The 19,367-nt window shown below is 42.0% G+C and overlaps 1 protein-coding gene across 2 annotated transcripts in view; it reads left to right on the top strand.

Moving 5' to 3' along the window:
* Positions 1-735: 735 nt before the first annotated feature.
* The window catches only part of LOC109880249 (contactin-1a), a 33,024-nt gene continuing 14,392 nt past the window's right edge, over positions 736-19,367 (top strand). Inside the window, exons 1-9 of one of the 2 annotated variants that reach the window (XM_020472475.2) lie at positions 736-867; positions 9,674-9,785; positions 10,163-10,198; positions 10,411-10,537; positions 11,838-12,019; positions 12,316-12,411; positions 13,606-13,812; positions 18,449-18,548; positions 18,809-18,993. In XM_020472475.2, the coding sequence (XP_020328064.2) occupies positions 9,731-9,785; positions 10,163-10,198; positions 10,411-10,537; positions 11,838-12,019; positions 12,316-12,411; positions 13,606-13,812; positions 18,449-18,548; positions 18,809-18,993 (988 nt within the window). In that variant the 5' untranslated portion in view covers positions 736-867; positions 9,674-9,730. Of the gene's footprint in view, positions 868-1,016; positions 1,112-9,673; positions 9,786-10,162; positions 10,199-10,410; positions 10,538-11,837; positions 12,020-12,315; positions 12,412-13,605; positions 13,813-18,448; positions 18,549-18,808; positions 18,994-19,367 lie in introns of those variants that run through there. The other variant, XM_031815598.1, reaches the window with a different exon arrangement.

Here is a 19,367-nt window from a genome sequence, read left to right as displayed (position 1 = left end):
ACCTCTCTCATCCCATCACCCCTCCACACACCTCTACCCTCTCTCATCCCATCACCCCTCCACAAACCTCTACCACCTCTCTCATCCCATCACCCCTCCACACACCTCTACCACCTCTCTCATCCATCACCCCTCCACACACCTCTACCCTCTCTCATCCCATCACCCCTCCACACACCTCTACCCTCTCTCATCCATCACCCTTCCATCCAACTCTCTCATCCCATCACCCCTCCACAAACCTCTACCCTCTCTCATCCATCACCCCTCCATCCACCTCTCTCATCCCATCACCCCTCCACACACCTCTACCACCTCTCTCATCCCATCACCCCTCCACACACCTCTACCCTCTCTCATCCATCACCCCTCCACACACCTCTACCACCTCTCTCATCCCATCACCCCTCCACACACCTCTACCACCTCTCTCATCCCATCACCCCTCCACACACCTCTACCACCTCTCTCAATAAATGTCCAATATATATCAATATAACTGTTATTATTACAATGTGGCCAGAGAACACTTTTAAGATCTTTACAAATAAAATCATTTTCTGAAATTGTAGGCTACCGATCATGTAGAATGCTGATGTGATTACTTTGTTGGCTTTGCTTTGCAGGCAGCGATACCGCTGCCGGTGCGCAATGCTGGCATCCTCCCTGCGTCCTCCTCTTCCAATAGCGATCAGAAATGCGCTTCCTCGTCCTTCCTACGACCACTGTCAGTCATATCCTCTCCTCCAATAGAAAAGTTGACACGCACGCGCTGCTCCTCGCGCTTGGTTGTGGGACAATGCGCTTTTGATCCAGGTGTTCATGCTATGCGGATAATTTGAAATACCGTTTCATTCTATTTCACAGGTAAGGCTGAAACGGCATGAGCATAATGCATGTAGAATAGGGTCTGTAGATTTAGTCGGTTTTAGTGGATTGCAATGAGGGATTTTAAGACGGACCAGGACAGGGATAACTCTGCAATGCTTCGGAGTATGCTACCGCAATGCAGAATAGTCAGTTGCCAATGCTGGCCTCGTACTGCAGTTCCATACTCATCATAGTCGAGGGGAGGTGCGTGTGAGGGTAATGTGCAGTCACTTTTTGACCGGTGAGCGCCTTTTTTTCCGGATATTTACACATCTGTACTTTGTTACATTTAATAGCCTTCTGAAAAATGAATGTGGGCAAGTTACTCATCTAAGTTGTTTGTGAAAGTAGCGTCTCATTTTGGGAGGGTACCCTGCAGCTCAGCGTTGAGGCGAGGCAAGGTGAAATTGAAGGATGATGCGTTACGGGCTCATTGGGCAGGGCTGTCCTGTAACCCGTTATCTAACCAAACTCCTGCAATATGTAATGATCATACATGTAACTGTCCTAGAGCGGGCTGGCTTGGGGCATACCTTCATACCTTCATACCCTCTAGGCTGTTCTTCATTGATGTAGCACAGCCTAATTAGAGGGAATGACAGTGAACACACCACTAAACTCTGGCAATATTGGTTGTTGTCAATTCAGTTGCACATAAGCAGATGGGAAAACAATCAGCAAACTGCCATGCACAATATTATAACCACAGGTATTATAGGATGTTTATAGAATACATTTAATATTATAACCACAGGTATTATAGGGTGTTTATAGAATATATTTAATATTATAACCACAGGTATTATAGGATGTTTATAGAATACATTTAATATTATAACCACAGGTATTATAGGGTGTTTATAGAATATATTTAATATTATAACCACAGGTATTATAGGATGTTTATAGAATACATTTAATATTATAACCACAGGTATTATAGGGTGTTTATAGAATATATTTAATATTATAACCACAGGTATTATAGGATGTTTATAGCTTTCATTTAACATTATTGTTGTTTGAGAAACAAAAATGTAATTATTGAAGATATTTTATATTGGGGGAAAGGACATTTTGGTGATTACTTTACATTCACTCCAGGCCTATATATTTCTCTGGATAATTCAGATGTCAGAATACAAATCTGAAAAGAAATGAAACAGACATATATGGAGGTCAGTGTTATTACTGTGGTGTTTCTCTGTGTTCAGCCAGGAAAAACAGACACCCACTCAGTCAGTGGGCCAGGCAGGCAGCTTAATACTGGGCTGACCTAAATATGAGCGTCCCGTTGATCAGATTACAGAATGACAGAGAAAACCAACTCTCAGGACTTGATCAGAGATAGTAGACAAGAGTAGAAGATGCTTACAGTCTTGTCTTCATCATATTCACTATGCCTCTGGATCCACTGGAACAATATCAGTGGTGCTCTGAGGAAGATTTACATTCCATTCTATTCTATTCTATTCCATTATTTTCTATAGCATTCCATTCTATTCTATTCTATTCCATTATTTTCTATAGCATTCCATTCTATTCTATTCTATTGCATTCCAATGTATTCTATTCTATTGCATTCCAATGTATTCTATTGCATTCTATTCTGTGTGGATTATAGAGGATGGACTTCATGACACATTAGGTTAGGAAGATAATACAGCCTCATAAATTGGACCACTTGCATTTGCAAAGTACAGCAGTTGTTGATAAGTGTGATTATGCAGCGGTCAAGTGTCAGGGCTGGGTCTGACATTACTGCTAGGATACAGTACAAAAGTTGTTGTCTAAGTCTTTATGAATCACTGAGTCATTCCTAGAGCTCCTGCTAGGCAGCACATGCTAATATTGTTGAGTCAGCCAGCCAGACAGTCAGCCAGCCAGTCAGCCAGCCAGTCAGCCAGCCAGCCAGCCAGCCAGCCAGTCAGCCAGCCAGCCAGCCAGAAAAGAGTGTGAGGAGGACAGCAGCAGCAGCAGGGTATCAGATGATAAATGCTGGAAGCTGCTCAGCTGGAGAATCCTGAGTTATTCCTCATTTATATTCCTCATTTATACAGTCCTCTGTTAGTCATCACTCATCCCCTTATTTCAGCTTCCAGGAATTGTGTATAGATCCTTGCGACATAGGGATGTGCATTATCATGCTGAAACATGAGGAGATGGTGGTAGATGAATGGCACGGCAATGGGCCTCAGGATCTCGTCATGATATCTCTGTGCATTGAAATCGCCATTGATAAAATGCAATTGTGTTCGTTTTCCGTAGCTTATTCCTGCCAATACCATAACCCACCATGGGGCATTCAGTTCACAATGTTGACATCAGCAAACTGCTCGTCCACACGACGCCATACACATGGTCTGCGGTTGTGAGGATGGTTGGACGTATTGTCTAATTCTCTAAAATGAAGTTGAAGGCAGCTTATGGTAGAGAAATGAACATTAAATTCTCTGGCAACAGCTCTGGTGGACATTCCTGCCGTCAGCATGCCAATAGCACGCTCCCTCAAAACTTGATACATTTGTGGCATTGTGTTGTGTGACAAAACTGCACATTTTATAGTGGCCTGTTATTGTCCCCAGCACAAGGTGCACCTGTATAATGATCATGCTGTTTAATCAGCTTCTGGATATGCCACACTTGTCAGATGGATGGATTATCTTGGCAAAGGAGAAATGCTCACTAACAGGGATGTAAACAAATTTGTGCACAAAAATTGAGAGAAATAAGCTTTTTGTGCGTATGGAACATTTCGGGATCTTTTATTTCAACTCATGAAACATGGGATCAACGCTTTACATGTTGCGTTTATATTTTTGTTCAGTGTAGATAGTTCCTCTCTCCTCTCTCTGTGCAGAGGGCGGATGCAATCTGTGCAGAAGATCTAGTTGCTGCTGTAGGCCCTCCTTGGTTGGGAACAGAAGCACCCCCCGCTCTTTCCTCTCTCTTAGGTCACAATCTGACTCTGATGGGCTCTGGGACTGCATAGTGACTTTAGGAGAGACAGGGTTCAGTATAGTAGCTGAACAGACAGGGTTCCGTATAGTAGCTGGACATACAGGGTTCAGTATAGTAGCTAGGCCAGACAGAGTTCAGTATAGTAGCTGGACAGACAGGGTTCAGTAGAGTAGCTGGACAGACAGGGTTCAGTAGAGTAGCTAGGCCAAGGGTTCAGTATAATAGCTGGACAGACAGGGTTCAGTTTAGTAGCTGGCTATACAGGGTTCAGTAGTGTAGCTGGACAGACAGGGTTCAGTATATTAGCTAGGACAGACATGGTTCAGTATAGTAGATGGGACAGACAGGGTTCAGTAGATTAGCTGAACAGACAGGGTTCAGTAGAGTCCTGGGACAGACAGGGTTCAGTAGATTAGCTGAACAGACAGGGTTCAGTAGAGTAGCTGGGACAGACAGGGTTCAGTAGAGTAGCTGGGACAGACAGGGTTCAGTAGAGTAGCTGGAACAGACCGGGTTCAGTAGAGTAGCTGGGACAGACAGGGTTCAGTAGATTAGCTGAACAGACAGGGTTCAGTAGAGTAGCTGGGACAGACAGGGTTCAGTATAGTAGCTGGGACAGACAGGGTTCAGTAGAGTAGCTGGAACAGACAGGGTTCAGTAGAGTAGCTGGGACAGACAGGGTTCAGTAGATTATCTGAACAGACAGGGTTCAGTAGAGTAGCTGGGACAGACAGGGTTCAGTAGATTAGCTGAACAGACAGAGTTCAGTAGAGTAGCTGGGACAGACAGGGTTCAGTAGAGTAGCTGGGACAGACAGGGTTCAGTAGAGTAGCTGGAACAGACAAGGTAGGTAGGACAGACAGGGTTCAGTATAAAAGCTGAACAGACAGGGCTCAGTATTTTAGCTGAACAGACAGGGTTCAGTAGAGTACTTGAACAGACAGGGTTCAGTAGAGTAGCTGGGACAGACAGGGTTCAGTAGAGTAGCTGGGACAGACAGGGTTCAATATAGTAGCTGAACAGACAGGGTTCAGTATAGTAGCTGAACAGACAGGGTTCAGTATAATAGCTGAACAGACAGGGTTCAGTATAATAGCTGAACAGACAGGGCTCAGTATTTTAGCTGAACAGACAGGGTTCAGTATAGTAGCTGAACAGACAGGGTTCAGTAGAGTAGCTGGGACAGACAGGGTTCAGTAGAGTAGCTGGAACAGACAGGGTTCAGTAGAGTAGCTGGGACAAACAGGGTTCAGTATTTTAGCTGAACAGACAGGGTTCAGTATAGTAGCTGAACAGACAGGGTTCAGTATAATAGCTGAACAGACAGGGTTCAGTATAATAGCTGAACAGACAGGGCTCAGTATTTTAGCTGAACAGACAGGGTTCAGTACAATAGCTGAACAGACAGGGCTCAGTATTTTAGTTGAACAGACAGGGTTCAGTATAGTAGCTGAAGAGACAGGGTTCAGTATAGTAGCTGGCTATACAGGGTTCAGTAGTGTACCTGGACAGACAGGGTTCAGTATAGTAGCTGGAACAGACAGGGTTCAGTATAGTAGCTAGGCCAGACAGGGTTCAGTAGATTAGCTAAACAGACAGGGTTCAGTAGAGTAGCTGGGACAGACATGGTTCAGTAGATTAGCTGAACAGACATGGTTCAGTATAGTAGCTGGAACAGACAGGGTTCAGTATAGTAGCTAGGCCAGACAGGGTTCAGTATAGTAGCTGAACAGACAGGGTTCAGTATAGTAGCTGAACAGACAGGGTTCAGTATAATAGCTGAACAGACAGGGTTCAGTATAATAGCTGAACAGACAAGCTCAGTATTTTAGCTGAACAGACAGGGTTCAGTATAGTAGCTGAACAGACAGGGCTTAGTATTTTAGCTGAACAGACAGGGTTCAGTAGAGTAGCTGGGACAGACAGGGTTCAGTATAGTAGCTGAACAGACAGGGTTCAGTATAGTAGCTGAACAGACAGGGTTCAGTATAAAAGCTGAACAGACAGGGTTCAGTATAATAGCTGAACAGACAGGGCTCAGTATTTTAGCTGAACAGACAGGGTTCAGTATAGTAGCTGAACAGACAGGGTTCAGTAGAGTAGCTGGGACAGACAGGGTTCAGTAGAGTAGCTGGAACAGACAGGATTCAGTAGAGTAGCTGGGACAAACAGGGTTCAGTATTTTAGCTGAACAGACAGGGTTCAGTATAGTAGCTGAACAGACAGGGTTCAGTATAATAGCTGAACAGACAGGGTTCAGTATAATAGCTGAACAGACAGGGCTTAGTATTTTAGCTGAACAGACAGGGTTCAGTATAGTAGCTGAACAGACAGGGTTCAGTAGAGTAGCTGGGACAGACAGGGTTCAGTAGAGTAGCTGGAACAGACAGGGTTCAGTAGAGTAGCTGGGACAAACAGGGTTCAGTATTTTAGCTGAACAGACAGGGTTCAGTATAGTAGCTGAACAGACAGGGTTCAGTATAATAGCTGAACAGACAGGGTTCAGTATAATAGCTGAACAGACAGGGCTCAGTATTTTAGCTGAACAGACAGGGTTCTGTACAATAGCTGAAGAGACAGGGCTCAGTATTTTAGCTGAACAGACAGGGTTCAGTACAATAGCTGAACAGACAGGGCTCAGTATTTTAGTTGAACAGACAGGGTTCAGTATAGTAGGTGAAGAGACAGGTTTCTAGTATAGTAGCTGGCTATGCAGGGTTCAGTAGTGTAGCTGGACAGACAGGGTTCAGTATAGTAGCTGGAACAGACAGGGTTCAGTATAGTAGCTAGGACAGACAGGGTTCAGTAGATTAGCTAAACAGACAGGGTTCAGTAGAGTAGCTGGGACAGACATGGTTCAGTAGATTAGCTGAACAGACAGGGTTCAGTATAGTAGCTAGGCCAGACAGGGTTCAGTATAGTAGCTGAACAGACATGGTTCAGTATAGTAGCTGGAACAGACAGGGTTCAGTATAGTAGCTAGGCCAGACAGGGTTCAGTATAGTAGCTGAACAGACAGGGTTCAGTATAGTAGCTGAACAGACATGGTTCAGTATAGTAGCTAGGCCAGACAGGGTTCAGTATAGTAGCTAGGCCAGACAGGGTTCAGTATAGTAGCTGAACAGACAGGGTTCAGTATAGTAGCTGAACAGACAGGGTTCAGTATAGTAGCTGAACAGACAGGGTTCAGTATAATAGCTGAACAGACAGGGTTCAGTATAATAGCTAGGCCAGACTGGGTTCAGTATAGTAGCTAGGCCAGACAGGGTTCAGTATAGTAGCTGAACAGACAGGGTTCAGTATAATAGCTGAACAGACAGGGTTCAGTATAGTAGCTAGGCCAGACTGGGTTCATTATAGTAGCTAGGCCAGACAGGGTTCAGTATAGTAGCTAAACAGACATGGTTCAGTATAGTAGCTAGGCCAGACAGGGTTCAGTATAGTAGCTAGGCCAGACAGGGTTCAGTATAGTAGCTGAACAGACAGGGTTCAGTATAGTAGCTGAACAGACTGGGTTCAGTGTAGTAGCTAGGCCAGACTGGGTTCAGTAGAGTAGCTGGAACAGACAGGGATATGCTGAGGCCAGTACCGTGGAAAGATGGGGGTATCTCTAGGATTCTGTACAGATATAGGGTGTCAGAGGTGTGTTAAAGACACTAAACATGACTACGGTATGCTCTACATCCTGTGTTCAATCAGGAGTGTATTATGCATGCAGCATGACTGCACTTTTAGATAATGGTGAGGTGAGGGGCGGAGCTATAGCGTGACTAGCTGCAGCCGATTGAGACTGGTGTTGTGTTGTCCTCTGAGAGAGCTGAGAATACTGCAGACTCAGAGCAGCTCTCTCTCTCTCTCTCTCGCTCTTTCTCTCTCTCTTTCTCTCTCTCTCTTTCTCTCTCTTCTCTGTCTCTGTCTCTGTCTCTCTCTCTGTCTCTCTTTCTCTCTATCTTTCTCTCTCTCTTTCTCTCTCTCTCTCTCTCTCGTCTCTCTCTCTCACTTGCTCTGTGTCTCTCTCGCTCTCCCTATCGCTCTATCCTCCCTCCCTCCCTCTATCCCTCCCTCTCCTCTCAGTATTCAGAAGGTGAGTCTTGCTGCAGGATGACTCTCATATGCTGCTGCAGAACTGATGTGTGAGCATGTGTGACGCCAGACCGGACCCGTCTGAGCGCTGCAGTGTGTGTGTGTGTGTGTGTGTGTGTGTGTGTGTGTGTGTGTGTGTGTGTGTGTGTGTGAACGCATATATTAATGGAAAAAGCCCCTCACAGAGAAAAGCCTGCATGACTACAGTATTTGTAGTCTATTTGGAGAATATTGCTGACTCATGTGTTGTAAATAATTTAAACATCCAAAGTGAATTGATATGGAAATTGCACACTGGGGGGTCTATCTAATAGAATCCAGTTTGTATTTCTACAGCTAAAAGCTGGATTGTCTATACACCAGGATATTCAACAATAAAACAAACCAAATGAATACATGCATTCAGATCTGTGGCTGCTGCCACACTGAGGGTACTGTCAAACTGCTAAGGACAGTGGACGGGACCGTAAGAATAGAATCCATAGATCTGTGTGTGTGACTGTTCTTGTGGTGGATATGAGGAAACACAATCAGAAATGATGAGCACAAGATCAAGCCATCATGTAATTGTATTAGATACAACTCAGGCTCAGGGTTATTTCATTCAGCAAAGAAGATAAACAATAATTGTATTTCCTCTCTAGCTGATGTCATTTCTCTCTCTCCTCTCTAGCTGATGTCATTTCTCTCTCTCCTCTCTAGCTGATGTCATTTCTCTCTCTCCTCTCTAGCTGATGTCATTTCTCTCCTCTCTAGCTGATGTCATTTCTCTCCTCTCTAGCTGATGTCATTTCTCTCCTCTCTAGCTGATGTCATTTCTCTCTCTCCTCTCTAGCTGATGTCATTTCTCTCCTCTCTAGCTGATGTCATTTCTCTCCTCTCTAGCTGATGTCATTTCTCTCCTCCAGCTGATGTCATTTCTCTCCTCTCTAGCTGATGTCATTTCTCTCTCTCCTCTCTAGCTGATGTCATTTCTCTCTCTCCTCTCTAGCTGATGTCATTTCTCTCCTCTCTAGCTGATGTCAAATTCTCTCTCTCCTCTCTAGCTGATGTCATTTCTCTCCTCTCTAGCTGATGTCATTTCTCTCTCTCCTCTCTAGCTGATGTCGCTTCTCTCCTCTCTAGCTGATGTCATTTCTCTCCTCTCTAGCTGATGTCATTTCTCTCCTCCAGCTGATGTCATTTCTCTCCTCTCTAGCTGATGTCATTTCTCTCTCTCCTCTCTAGCTGATGTCATTTATCTCCTCTCTAGCTGATGTCATTTCTCTCCTCTCTAGCTGATGTCATTTCTCTCCTCTCTAGCTGATGTCATTTCTCTCCTCTCTAGCTGATGTCATTTATCTCCTCTCTAGCTGATGTCATTTCTCTCCTCTCTAGCTGATGTAATTTCCTCTCTCCTCTCTAGCTGATGTCATTTCTCTCTCTCCTCTCTAGCTGATGTAATTTCTCTCCTCTCTAGCTGATGTCATTTCTCTCTCTCTTCTCTAGCTGATGTCATTTCTCTCTTCTCTAGCTGATGTCATTTCTCTCTCTCCTCTCTAGCTGATGTAATTTCTCTCCTCTCTAGCTGATGTCATTTCTCTCTCTCCTCTCTAGCTGATGTCATTTCTCTCTTCTCTAGCTGATGTCATTTCTCTCTTCTCTAGCTGATGTCATTTCTCTCTCTCCTCTCTAGCTCATGTCATTTCTCTCTCTCCTCTCTAGCTCATGTAATTTCTCTCCTCTCTAGCTGATGTCATTTCCTCTCTCTCCTCTTTAGCTCATGTCCTGTCCATTACAGACCTCCGTCGGTCTCTGTGTCAGTCAGTAGACAGTCATGGCTGTCACAGCCCTGGTCCTGCTAGTTCTCTCCTCCTCACTGTCACACACTGGTGAGTAGCTCTCAACAGACTGCTTCTGTCTTCTATACATGTCTTAGAATGAACTAGATTAGACATCATCTCAGAAGGACTACTGTTTTTACTAGGTCCATGTGGCTCTGTTCCACCTCATGTGTGGTTGGAACGTTCTGATACAGTTTAATCCATGTTGCTCTGTTCCACCTCATGTGTGGTTGGCACGTTCTGATACAGTTTAATCCATGTTGCTCTGTTCCACCTCATGTGTGGTTGGAACGTTCTGATACAGTTTAAGCCATGTGGCTCTGTTCCACCTCATGTGTGGTTGGAACGTTCTGATACAGTTTAAGCCATGTTCTAGCCATGAGAAACTCAACAAAGTGTCCTTGTCTTCTCCCGTCATTTTGCAGAGGCCGTATTGTTTGGTGAGCCCAGGATCTTTGGAGGTAAGCAGAGTCTGGTTTTCATTCTCATAACCGTTTACTCTGTAAAAGCTTGTAATGCACTGACATACAGCATTATCTCCTACACGCTGAATCACAGTGAAATGAGTCTGGCTTTATGTGTGTTTATCGACCATTCGCAGTCATTAAAGTTATATTGACATAATGTTGCTGTAACGTTGTTGTAACATCACTGTGATGTTGTGCCCTGTCAGATGACGCTACTGGCTACGGTCCAATATTTGAAGAGGAGCCTCTGGATATCGTCTACACAAAGGAGTCCCCTGACAGACTTATCTCCATGAACTGTAGAGCACGGGCCAACCCTGCACCCACATACCGGTAACCCCACACACACCCACATCAACCCTGCACCCACATACCGGTAACCCCACACACACCCACATCAACCCTGCACCCACATACCGGTAACCCCACACACCCACATCAACCCTGCACCCACATACAGATAACCCCACACACACCCACATCAACCCTGCACCCACATACCGGTAACCCCACACACACCCACATCAACCCTGCACCCACATACCGGTAACCCCACACACACCCACATCAACCCTGCACCCACATACAGGTAACCCCACACACACCCACATCAACCCTGCACCCACATACCGGTAACCCCACACACACCCACATCAACCCTGCACCCACATACAGGTAACCCCACACACACCCACATCAACCCTGCACCCACATACCGGTAACCCCACACACACCCACATCAACCCTGCACCCACATACCGGTAACCCCACACACACCCACATCAACCCTGCACCCACATACAGGTAACCCCACACACACCCACATCAACCCTGCAAACACATACAGGTACCCCCACACACACCCACATCAACCCTGCACCCACATACAGGTAACCCCACACACACCCACATCAACCCTGCACCCACATACAGGTAACCCCACACACACCCACATCAACCCTGCACCCACATACAGGTATCACCACACACACACACACACACACACACACACACACACACACACACACACACACACACACACACACACACACACACACACACACACACACAAATCAACCCTATACACACACACACACACACACACACACACACACACACACACACACACACACACACACACACACAAATCTACCCTATACAGACACATACACCCAAATCAACCCTGTACCCACATACAGGTATCACCACACACACACACACAAATCAACCCTATACACACACACACACCCACCCAAATCAACCCTATACACACACATACACCCAAATCAACCCTGCACCCACATACAGGTATGCCCCCCCCCCCCCCCCCCCACACACACACACACACAAATCAACCCTGTACACACACACCCAAATCAACCCGTACAATACATCAAGGTAACACACATTACGTCACATATCATTGGAAAACCAAAGTTAACAGAAATTTAAAGAACATTTTAAGATCTACTGCCATGTAGTCACAGACATTCACAAGGTGTTTTAAAGGACTTTGATTGGTTCTAGAGTCATACAACTTTCAGAGGACATGGAGAGGAATGACTCATTCCAATTTATACAAAAAACAAAAACAATTTATGGGTAAAAAGGGAGATCCACATTTCCCCCCCAGATGGAGGCGTGATAACTGGGAGATCAAGCTGATGGAGCTGCCTAATGAACACTACAGTCTGGTGGGAGGGAACCTCATCATTAACAACCCTGAAGAGAAGAAACATGCAGGGACCTACGTCTGTGTCGCCAAGAACGTGTACGGCACCGTCATCAGCAAGGAGGCCAAGGTCAAGTTTGGATGTGAGTATTGTCGCGAGCCATGACCTAATTTCATGTTGAGAGAGACTAGTACTGGATGTGAGTGAAACTGGTTGACTCTGGTCAACAGGTTCTATTTCTCTCTCACAGTAGATTCACATCCCCATGGTTTCTGAAACTGAATTGACTGACAAACACAGGAAGTATCATGTCGTGTGTTTAGTCTCTAAGTCATTGCTTCTGTCAGTGGTATACAGCTGTGTTGTCTGTGGACACCTGGAATCATGACTATATGCTAGAGTTAAACTGACCACTGCGTTATCTTTCTCTATCTCCAGACCTGGAGGAGTTCCCAGATGAAGAGAGAGACCCTGTGACCGTGAAGGAGGGCCAGGGTGCCGTGCTGCTCTGTGCTCCTCCCAAGCGATGGCCAAGTTAGTACCTAAAACATACTAGAATACACACGATGGCCAAGTTAGTGCCTCAGACATACTAGAATACACATGATGGCCAAGTTAGTACCTCAGACATACTGGAATACACATGATGGCCAATTTAGTACCTCAGACATACTAGAATACACATGATGGCCAAGTTAGTACCTCAGACATACTGGAATACACATGATGGCCAAGTTAGTGCCTCAGACATACTAGAATACACATGATGGCCTAGTTAGTGCCTCAGACATACTAGAATACACATGATGGCCAAGTTAGTGCCTTAGACTTACTAGAATACACATGATGGCCAAGTTAATACCTCAGACTTACTAGAATACACATGAGGGCCAAGTTAGTACCTCAGACATACTAGAATACACATGATGGCCAAGTTAGTACCTCAGACATACTATAATACACATGATGACCAAGTTAGTACCTCAGACATACTAGAATACACATGATGACCAAGTTAGTACCTCAGACATACTAGAATACACATGATGACCAAGTTAGTACCTCAGACATACTAGAATACACATGATCCCTCAAACTAACAGTCATACTTGTCTTTTCCTACTAGCTCTGACTCTGCTGATAGCTACTTTATTGAAGAAAAATGTACTTACTATGACTGTAATATGTGGTTGACCCACCAAGCTATCAAAAACATGATTTTCTTGGGTTTTATACATATCTCCAGACTATGAGGTTGGAATAATACTGTGAAATGTTCTGCCAATCACAGTAAATGTTCAGTTTTCACCTCCCCACTCAGACCACTCCCAGACAGTCCTAGAAAATTTTTGCTTGAGAAATTGCTCTTTGCTAAAAAAACATTTTAATTGAAAGCAATCACAGTAACGTACTTAATTATTATCCAGAATTGATTTGATAGTGAAATAAAAATGGCTACATTGGACCTTTAAGATCAATGCAAGTGGCTCTGGGTAATAGCGTCTGTTAAAGGACTCAAACGTAAACATAAACATTCTGACTTGTAATCTATTCAGTGTTGAGTCATAGAACATGAAGAAAGAGCTGTTCAGAACACCGTGGTTCACAGTACCTCAGAGTTACACAGTACACAAACTAAACCCCCATAGAGACTCAGAGGTGATTCAGGGGAAACCGACCACCACATTCTTACTAGTTGTTTTATTTTGTTCTTCCTCTGTATCCCAGCTGAGGTGACGTTCCGTTGGATATACAACGAGTTTCCGGTCTTCCTCCACCCGGATAAGCGTCGCTTCGTCTCTCAGAGCACCGGGAATCTGTACATCTCCAAGGTGGAGGCGTCAGACGCAGGGAACTACTCCTGCTATGTGTTCAACCCACAGATTGGCAAGGGAGTCTACTCCAAGTTTATCCCTCTCATATCTACAGAGGAGAGTGAGTAGCCTGTAGCTGGGATACCTGTATAGTACACTAGCCTGTAGCTGGGATACCTGTATAGTACACTAGCCTGTAGCTGGGATACCTGTATAGTACACTAGTTTATAGCTGTGTTACCTATATAGTACACTAGTTTATAGCTGTGTTACCTACAGTATATAGTACACTAGTTTATAGCTGTGTTACCTATATAGTACACTAGTTTATAGCTGTGTTACCTATATAGTACACTAGTTTATAGCTGTGTTACCTACAGTATATAGTACACTAGTTTATAGCTGTGTTACCTATATAGTACACTAGTTTATAGCTGTGTTACCTATATAGTACACTAGTTTATTGCTGTGTTACCTACAGTATATAGTACACTAGTTTATAGCTGTGTTACCCATATAGTACACTAGTTTATAGCTGTGTTACCTATATAGTACACTAGTTTATAGCTGTGTTACCTACAGTATATAGTACACTAGTTTATAGCTGTGTTACCTACAGTATATAGTACACTAGTATATAGCTGTGTTACCTATATAGTACACTAGTTTATAGCTGTGTTACCTATATAGTACACTAGTTTATAGCTGTGTTACCTATATAGTGCACTAGTTCATGACTGTGTTACCTATATAGTACACTAGTTTATAGCTGTGTTACCTATATAGTACACTAGTTTATAGCTGTGATACTTGTATAGTGCACTAGTTCATGACTGTGTTACCTATATAGTACACTAGTTTATAGCTGTGTTACCTACAGTATATAGTACACCAGTTTATAGCTGTGTTACCAACAGTATATAGTACACTAGCCTATAGCTGTGTTACCTATATAGTACACTAGTATATAGCTGTTTTACCTACAGTATATAGTACACTAGTTTATAGCTGTATTACCTATATAGTACACTAGTATATAGCTGTGTTACCTATATAGTACACTAGTATATAGCTGTGTTACCTACAGTATATAGTACACTAGTATATAGCTGTGTTACCTATACAGTACACTAGTTTATAGCTGTATTACCTATATAGTACACTAGTATATAGCTGTGTTACCTATATAGTACACTAGTATATAGCTGTGTTACCTATATAGTACACTAGTTTATAGCTGTATTACCTATATAGTACACTAGTATATAGCTGTGTTACCTATATAGTACACTAGTTTATAGCTGTATTACCTATATAGTACACTAGTATATAGCTGTGTTACCTATATAGTACACTAGTATATAGCTGTGTTACCTATATAGTACACTAGTTTATAGCTGTATTACCTATATAGTACACTAGTATATAGCTGTGTTACCTATATAGTACACTAGTTTATAGCTGTATTACCTATATAGTACACTAGTATATAGCTGTGTTACCTATATAGTACACTAGTATATAGCTGTGTTACCTATATAGTACACTAGTATATAGCTGTGTTACCTATATAGTACACTAGTATATAGCTGTGTTACCTATATAGTACACTAGTATATAGCTGTGTTACCTATATAGTACACTAGTTTATAGCTGTGTTACCTATATAGTACACTAGTTTATTGCTGTGTTACCTACAGTATATAGTACACTAGTTTATAGCTGTGTTACCCATATAGTACACTAGTTTATAGCTGTGTTACCTATATAGTACACTAGTTTATAGCTGTGTTACCTATATAGTACACTAGTTTATTGCTGTGTTACCTACAGTATATAGTACACTAGTTTATAGCTGTGTTACCCATATAGTACACTAGTTTATAGCTGTGTTACCTATATAGTACACTAGTTTATAGCTGTGTTACCTACAGTATATAGTACACTAGTTTATAGCTGTGTTACCTACAGTATATAGTACACTAGTATATAGCTGTGTTACCTATATAGTACACTAGTTTATAGCTGTGTTACCTATATAGTACACTAGTTTATAGCTGTGTTACCTATATAGTGCACTAGTTCATGACTGTGTTACCTATATAGTACACTAGTTTATAGCTGTGTTACCTATATAGTACACTAGTTTATAGCTGTGGTACTTGTATAGTGCACTAGTTCATGACTGTGTTACCTATATAGTACACTAGTTTATAGCTGTGTTACCTACAGTATATAGTACACCAGTTTATAGCTGTGTTACCAACAGTATATAGTACACTAGCCTATAGCTGTGTTACCTATATAGTACACTAGTATATAGCTGTTTTACCTACAGTATATAGTACACTAGTTTATAGCTGTATTACCTATATAGTACACTAGTATATAGCTGTGTTACCTATATAGTACACTAGTATATAGCTGTGTTACCTACAGTATATAGTACACTAGTATATAGCTGTGTTACCTATACAGTACACTAGTTTATAGCTGTATTACCTATATAGTACACTAGTATATAGCTGTGTTACCTATATAGTACACTAGTATATAGCTGTGTTACCTATATAGTACACTAGTTTATAGCTGTATTACCTATATAGTACACTAGTATATAGCTGTGTTACCTATATAGTACACTAGTTTATAGCTGTATTACCTATATAGTACACTAGTATATAGCTGTGTTACCTATATAGTACACTAGTATATAGCTGTGTTACCTATATAGTACACTAGTATATAGCTGTGTTACCTATATAGTACACTAGTATATAGCTGTGTTACCTATATAGTACACTAGTATATAGCTGTGTTACCTATATAGTACACTAGTTTATAGCTGTGTTACCTATATAGTACACTAGTTTATTGCTGTGTTACCTACAGTATATAGTACACTAGTTTATAGCTGTGTTACCCATATAGTACACTAGTTTATAGCTGTGTTACCTATATAGTACACTAGTTTATAGCTGTGTTACCTATATAGTACACTAGTTTATTGCTGTGTTACCTACAGTATATAGTACACTAGTTTATAGCTGTGTTACCCATATAGTACACTAGTTTATAGCTGTGTTACCTATATAGTACACTAGTTTATAGCTGTGTTACCTACAGTATATAGTACACTAGTTTATAGCTGTGTTACCTACAGTATATAGTACACTAGTATATAGCTGTGTTACCTATATAGTACACTAGTTTATAGCTGTGTTACCTATATAGTACACTAGTTTATAGCTGTGTTACCTATATAGTGCACTAGTTCATGACTGTGTTACCTATATAGTACACTAGTTTATAGCTGTGTTACCTATATAGTACACTAGTTTATAGCTGTGATACTTGTATAGTGCACTAGTTCATGACTGTGTTACCTATATAGTACACTAGTTTATAGCTGTGTTACCTACAGTATATAGTACACCAGTTTATAGCTGTGTTACCAACAGTATATAGTACACTAGCCTATAGCTGTGTTACCTATATAGTACACTAGTATATAGCTGTTTTACCTACAGTATATAGTACACTAGTTTATAGCTGTATTACCTATATAGTACACTAGTATATAGCTGTGTTACCTATATAGTACACTAGTATATAGCTGTGTTACCTACAGTATATAGTACACTAGTATATAGCTGTGTTACCTATACAGTACACTAGTTTATAGCTGTATTACCTATATAGTACACTAGTATATAGCTGTGTTACCTATATAGTACACTAGTATATAGCTGTGTTACCTATATAGTACACTAGTTTATAGCTGTATTACCTATATAGTACACTAGTATATAGCTGTGTTACCTATATAGTACACTAGTTTATAGCTGTATTACCTATATAGTACACTAGTATATAGCTGTGTTACCTATATAGTACACTAGTATATAGCTGTGTTACCTATATAGTACACTAGTTTATAGCTGTATTACCTATATAGTACACTAGTATATAGCTGTGTTACCTATATAGTACACTAGTTTATAGCTGTATTACCTATATAGTACACTAGTATATAGCTGTGTTACCTATATAGTACACTAGTATATAGCTGTGTTACCTATATAGTACACTAGTTTATAGCTGTGTTACCTGTATAGTACACTAGTATATAGCTGTGTTACCTATATAGTACACTAGTTTATAGCTGTGTTACCTACAGTATATAGTACACTAGTTTATAGCTGTGTTACCTGTATAGTACACTAGTTTATAGCTGTGTTACCTATATAGTACACTAGTATATAGCTGTGTTACCTACAGTATATAGTACACTAGTTTATAGCTGTGTTACCTGAATAGTACACTAGTTTATAGCTGTGTTACCTATATAGTACACTAGTTTATAGCTGTGTTACCTATATAGTACACTAGTTTATAGCTGTGTTACCTGTATAGTACACTAGTTTATAGCTGTGTTACCTGTATAGTACACTACTTTTGACCATTGTCTTTGCTTTGTCTTCAGCTCCGGGTAGCTGTTACGCCTAGGCTCAGATCTAGGATCAGCTTAAACCCTCCCCAAAATCTAAGATGTTTCTTTAGATGGAAAGACACAAAACTGACCTTAGATCAGTGTCTAGGTAGAGGTGCATCCTAGCCACAGATCTGGGATCATGTTACACTCTGCGAAATCTCTCCCTTAACATTAGGCTGGAAAAAAACACAAAAACTGACCATACATCAATGTCTTTTGGGCAACTCCATAGTGTTGACCTATGACCCTTTCATCCCCACAGCCCCAGAGAAGAGATACAAGGCCGACCTCGTAGTAAAGTTCCCTGACACCACAGCTATGCTCAACTACAACGTCACACTGGAGTGCTTCGCTCTGGGAAAGTGAGTCAGAATATGGAAATGACAGATATTTAGCTACTGATGAAACAAACACAAAGACTTTGGGGACTTTTGTTCACTTGTCACACTGTAACTAGAGAAGATGGCATCCATTTGCTTACACATATTTTGTGAAACAGTTATGTATGCCTTATAAAGGGCTTATGGAGGATTCATTAAGCCTTCATAAGACACGAGGCCTGCCATTTGAGACATAACCGTGCTTAGTTAGTTCCTTCTTCTCTTGTTGTCTTTGCGTCCAGTCCGGCCCCTCATATCGTCTGGAGGAAGATAGGTGCTACCGACCTGCCTGCCAGCGCTCAGGTCAGCATGTCTGGAGCGCTGCTCCACCTCTACAACGTCCAGTATGAAGACTCAGCAGGGTACGAGTGTGAGGCCATCAACCAGAAATGGCAAGACTGGCATCAGGCCTGGCTCTATGTAGAGGGTAAGATACCAAACTCCATCTCTACAGTGTTACAATAAGAGAAGAGGGTAAGATACCAAACTCCATCTCTACAGTGTTACAATAAGAGACGAGGGTAAGATACCAAACTCCATCTCTACAGTGTTACAATAAGAGAAGAGGATAAGATACCAAACTCCATCTCTACAGTGTTACAATAAGAGACGAGGGTAAGATACCAAACTCCATCTCTACAGTGTTACAATAAGAGACGAGGGTAAGATACCAAACTCCATCTCTACAGTGTTACAATAAGAGACGAGGGTAAGATACCAAACTCCATCTCTACAGTGTTACAATAAGAGACGAGGGTAAGATACCAGACTCCATCTCTACAGTGTTACAATAAGAGAATA

Source organism: Oncorhynchus kisutch, unplaced genomic scaffold (genome assembly GCF_002021735.2).
Source record: "Oncorhynchus kisutch isolate 150728-3 unplaced genomic scaffold, Okis_V2 Okis09a-Okis19a_hom, whole genome shotgun sequence".
NCBI classification, from domain to species: domain Eukaryota; kingdom Metazoa; phylum Chordata; class Actinopteri; order Salmoniformes; family Salmonidae; genus Oncorhynchus; species Oncorhynchus kisutch.
Note: the sequence above shows the minus strand (reverse complement) of the source record. Positions and strands in the feature narration are given on the sequence as shown.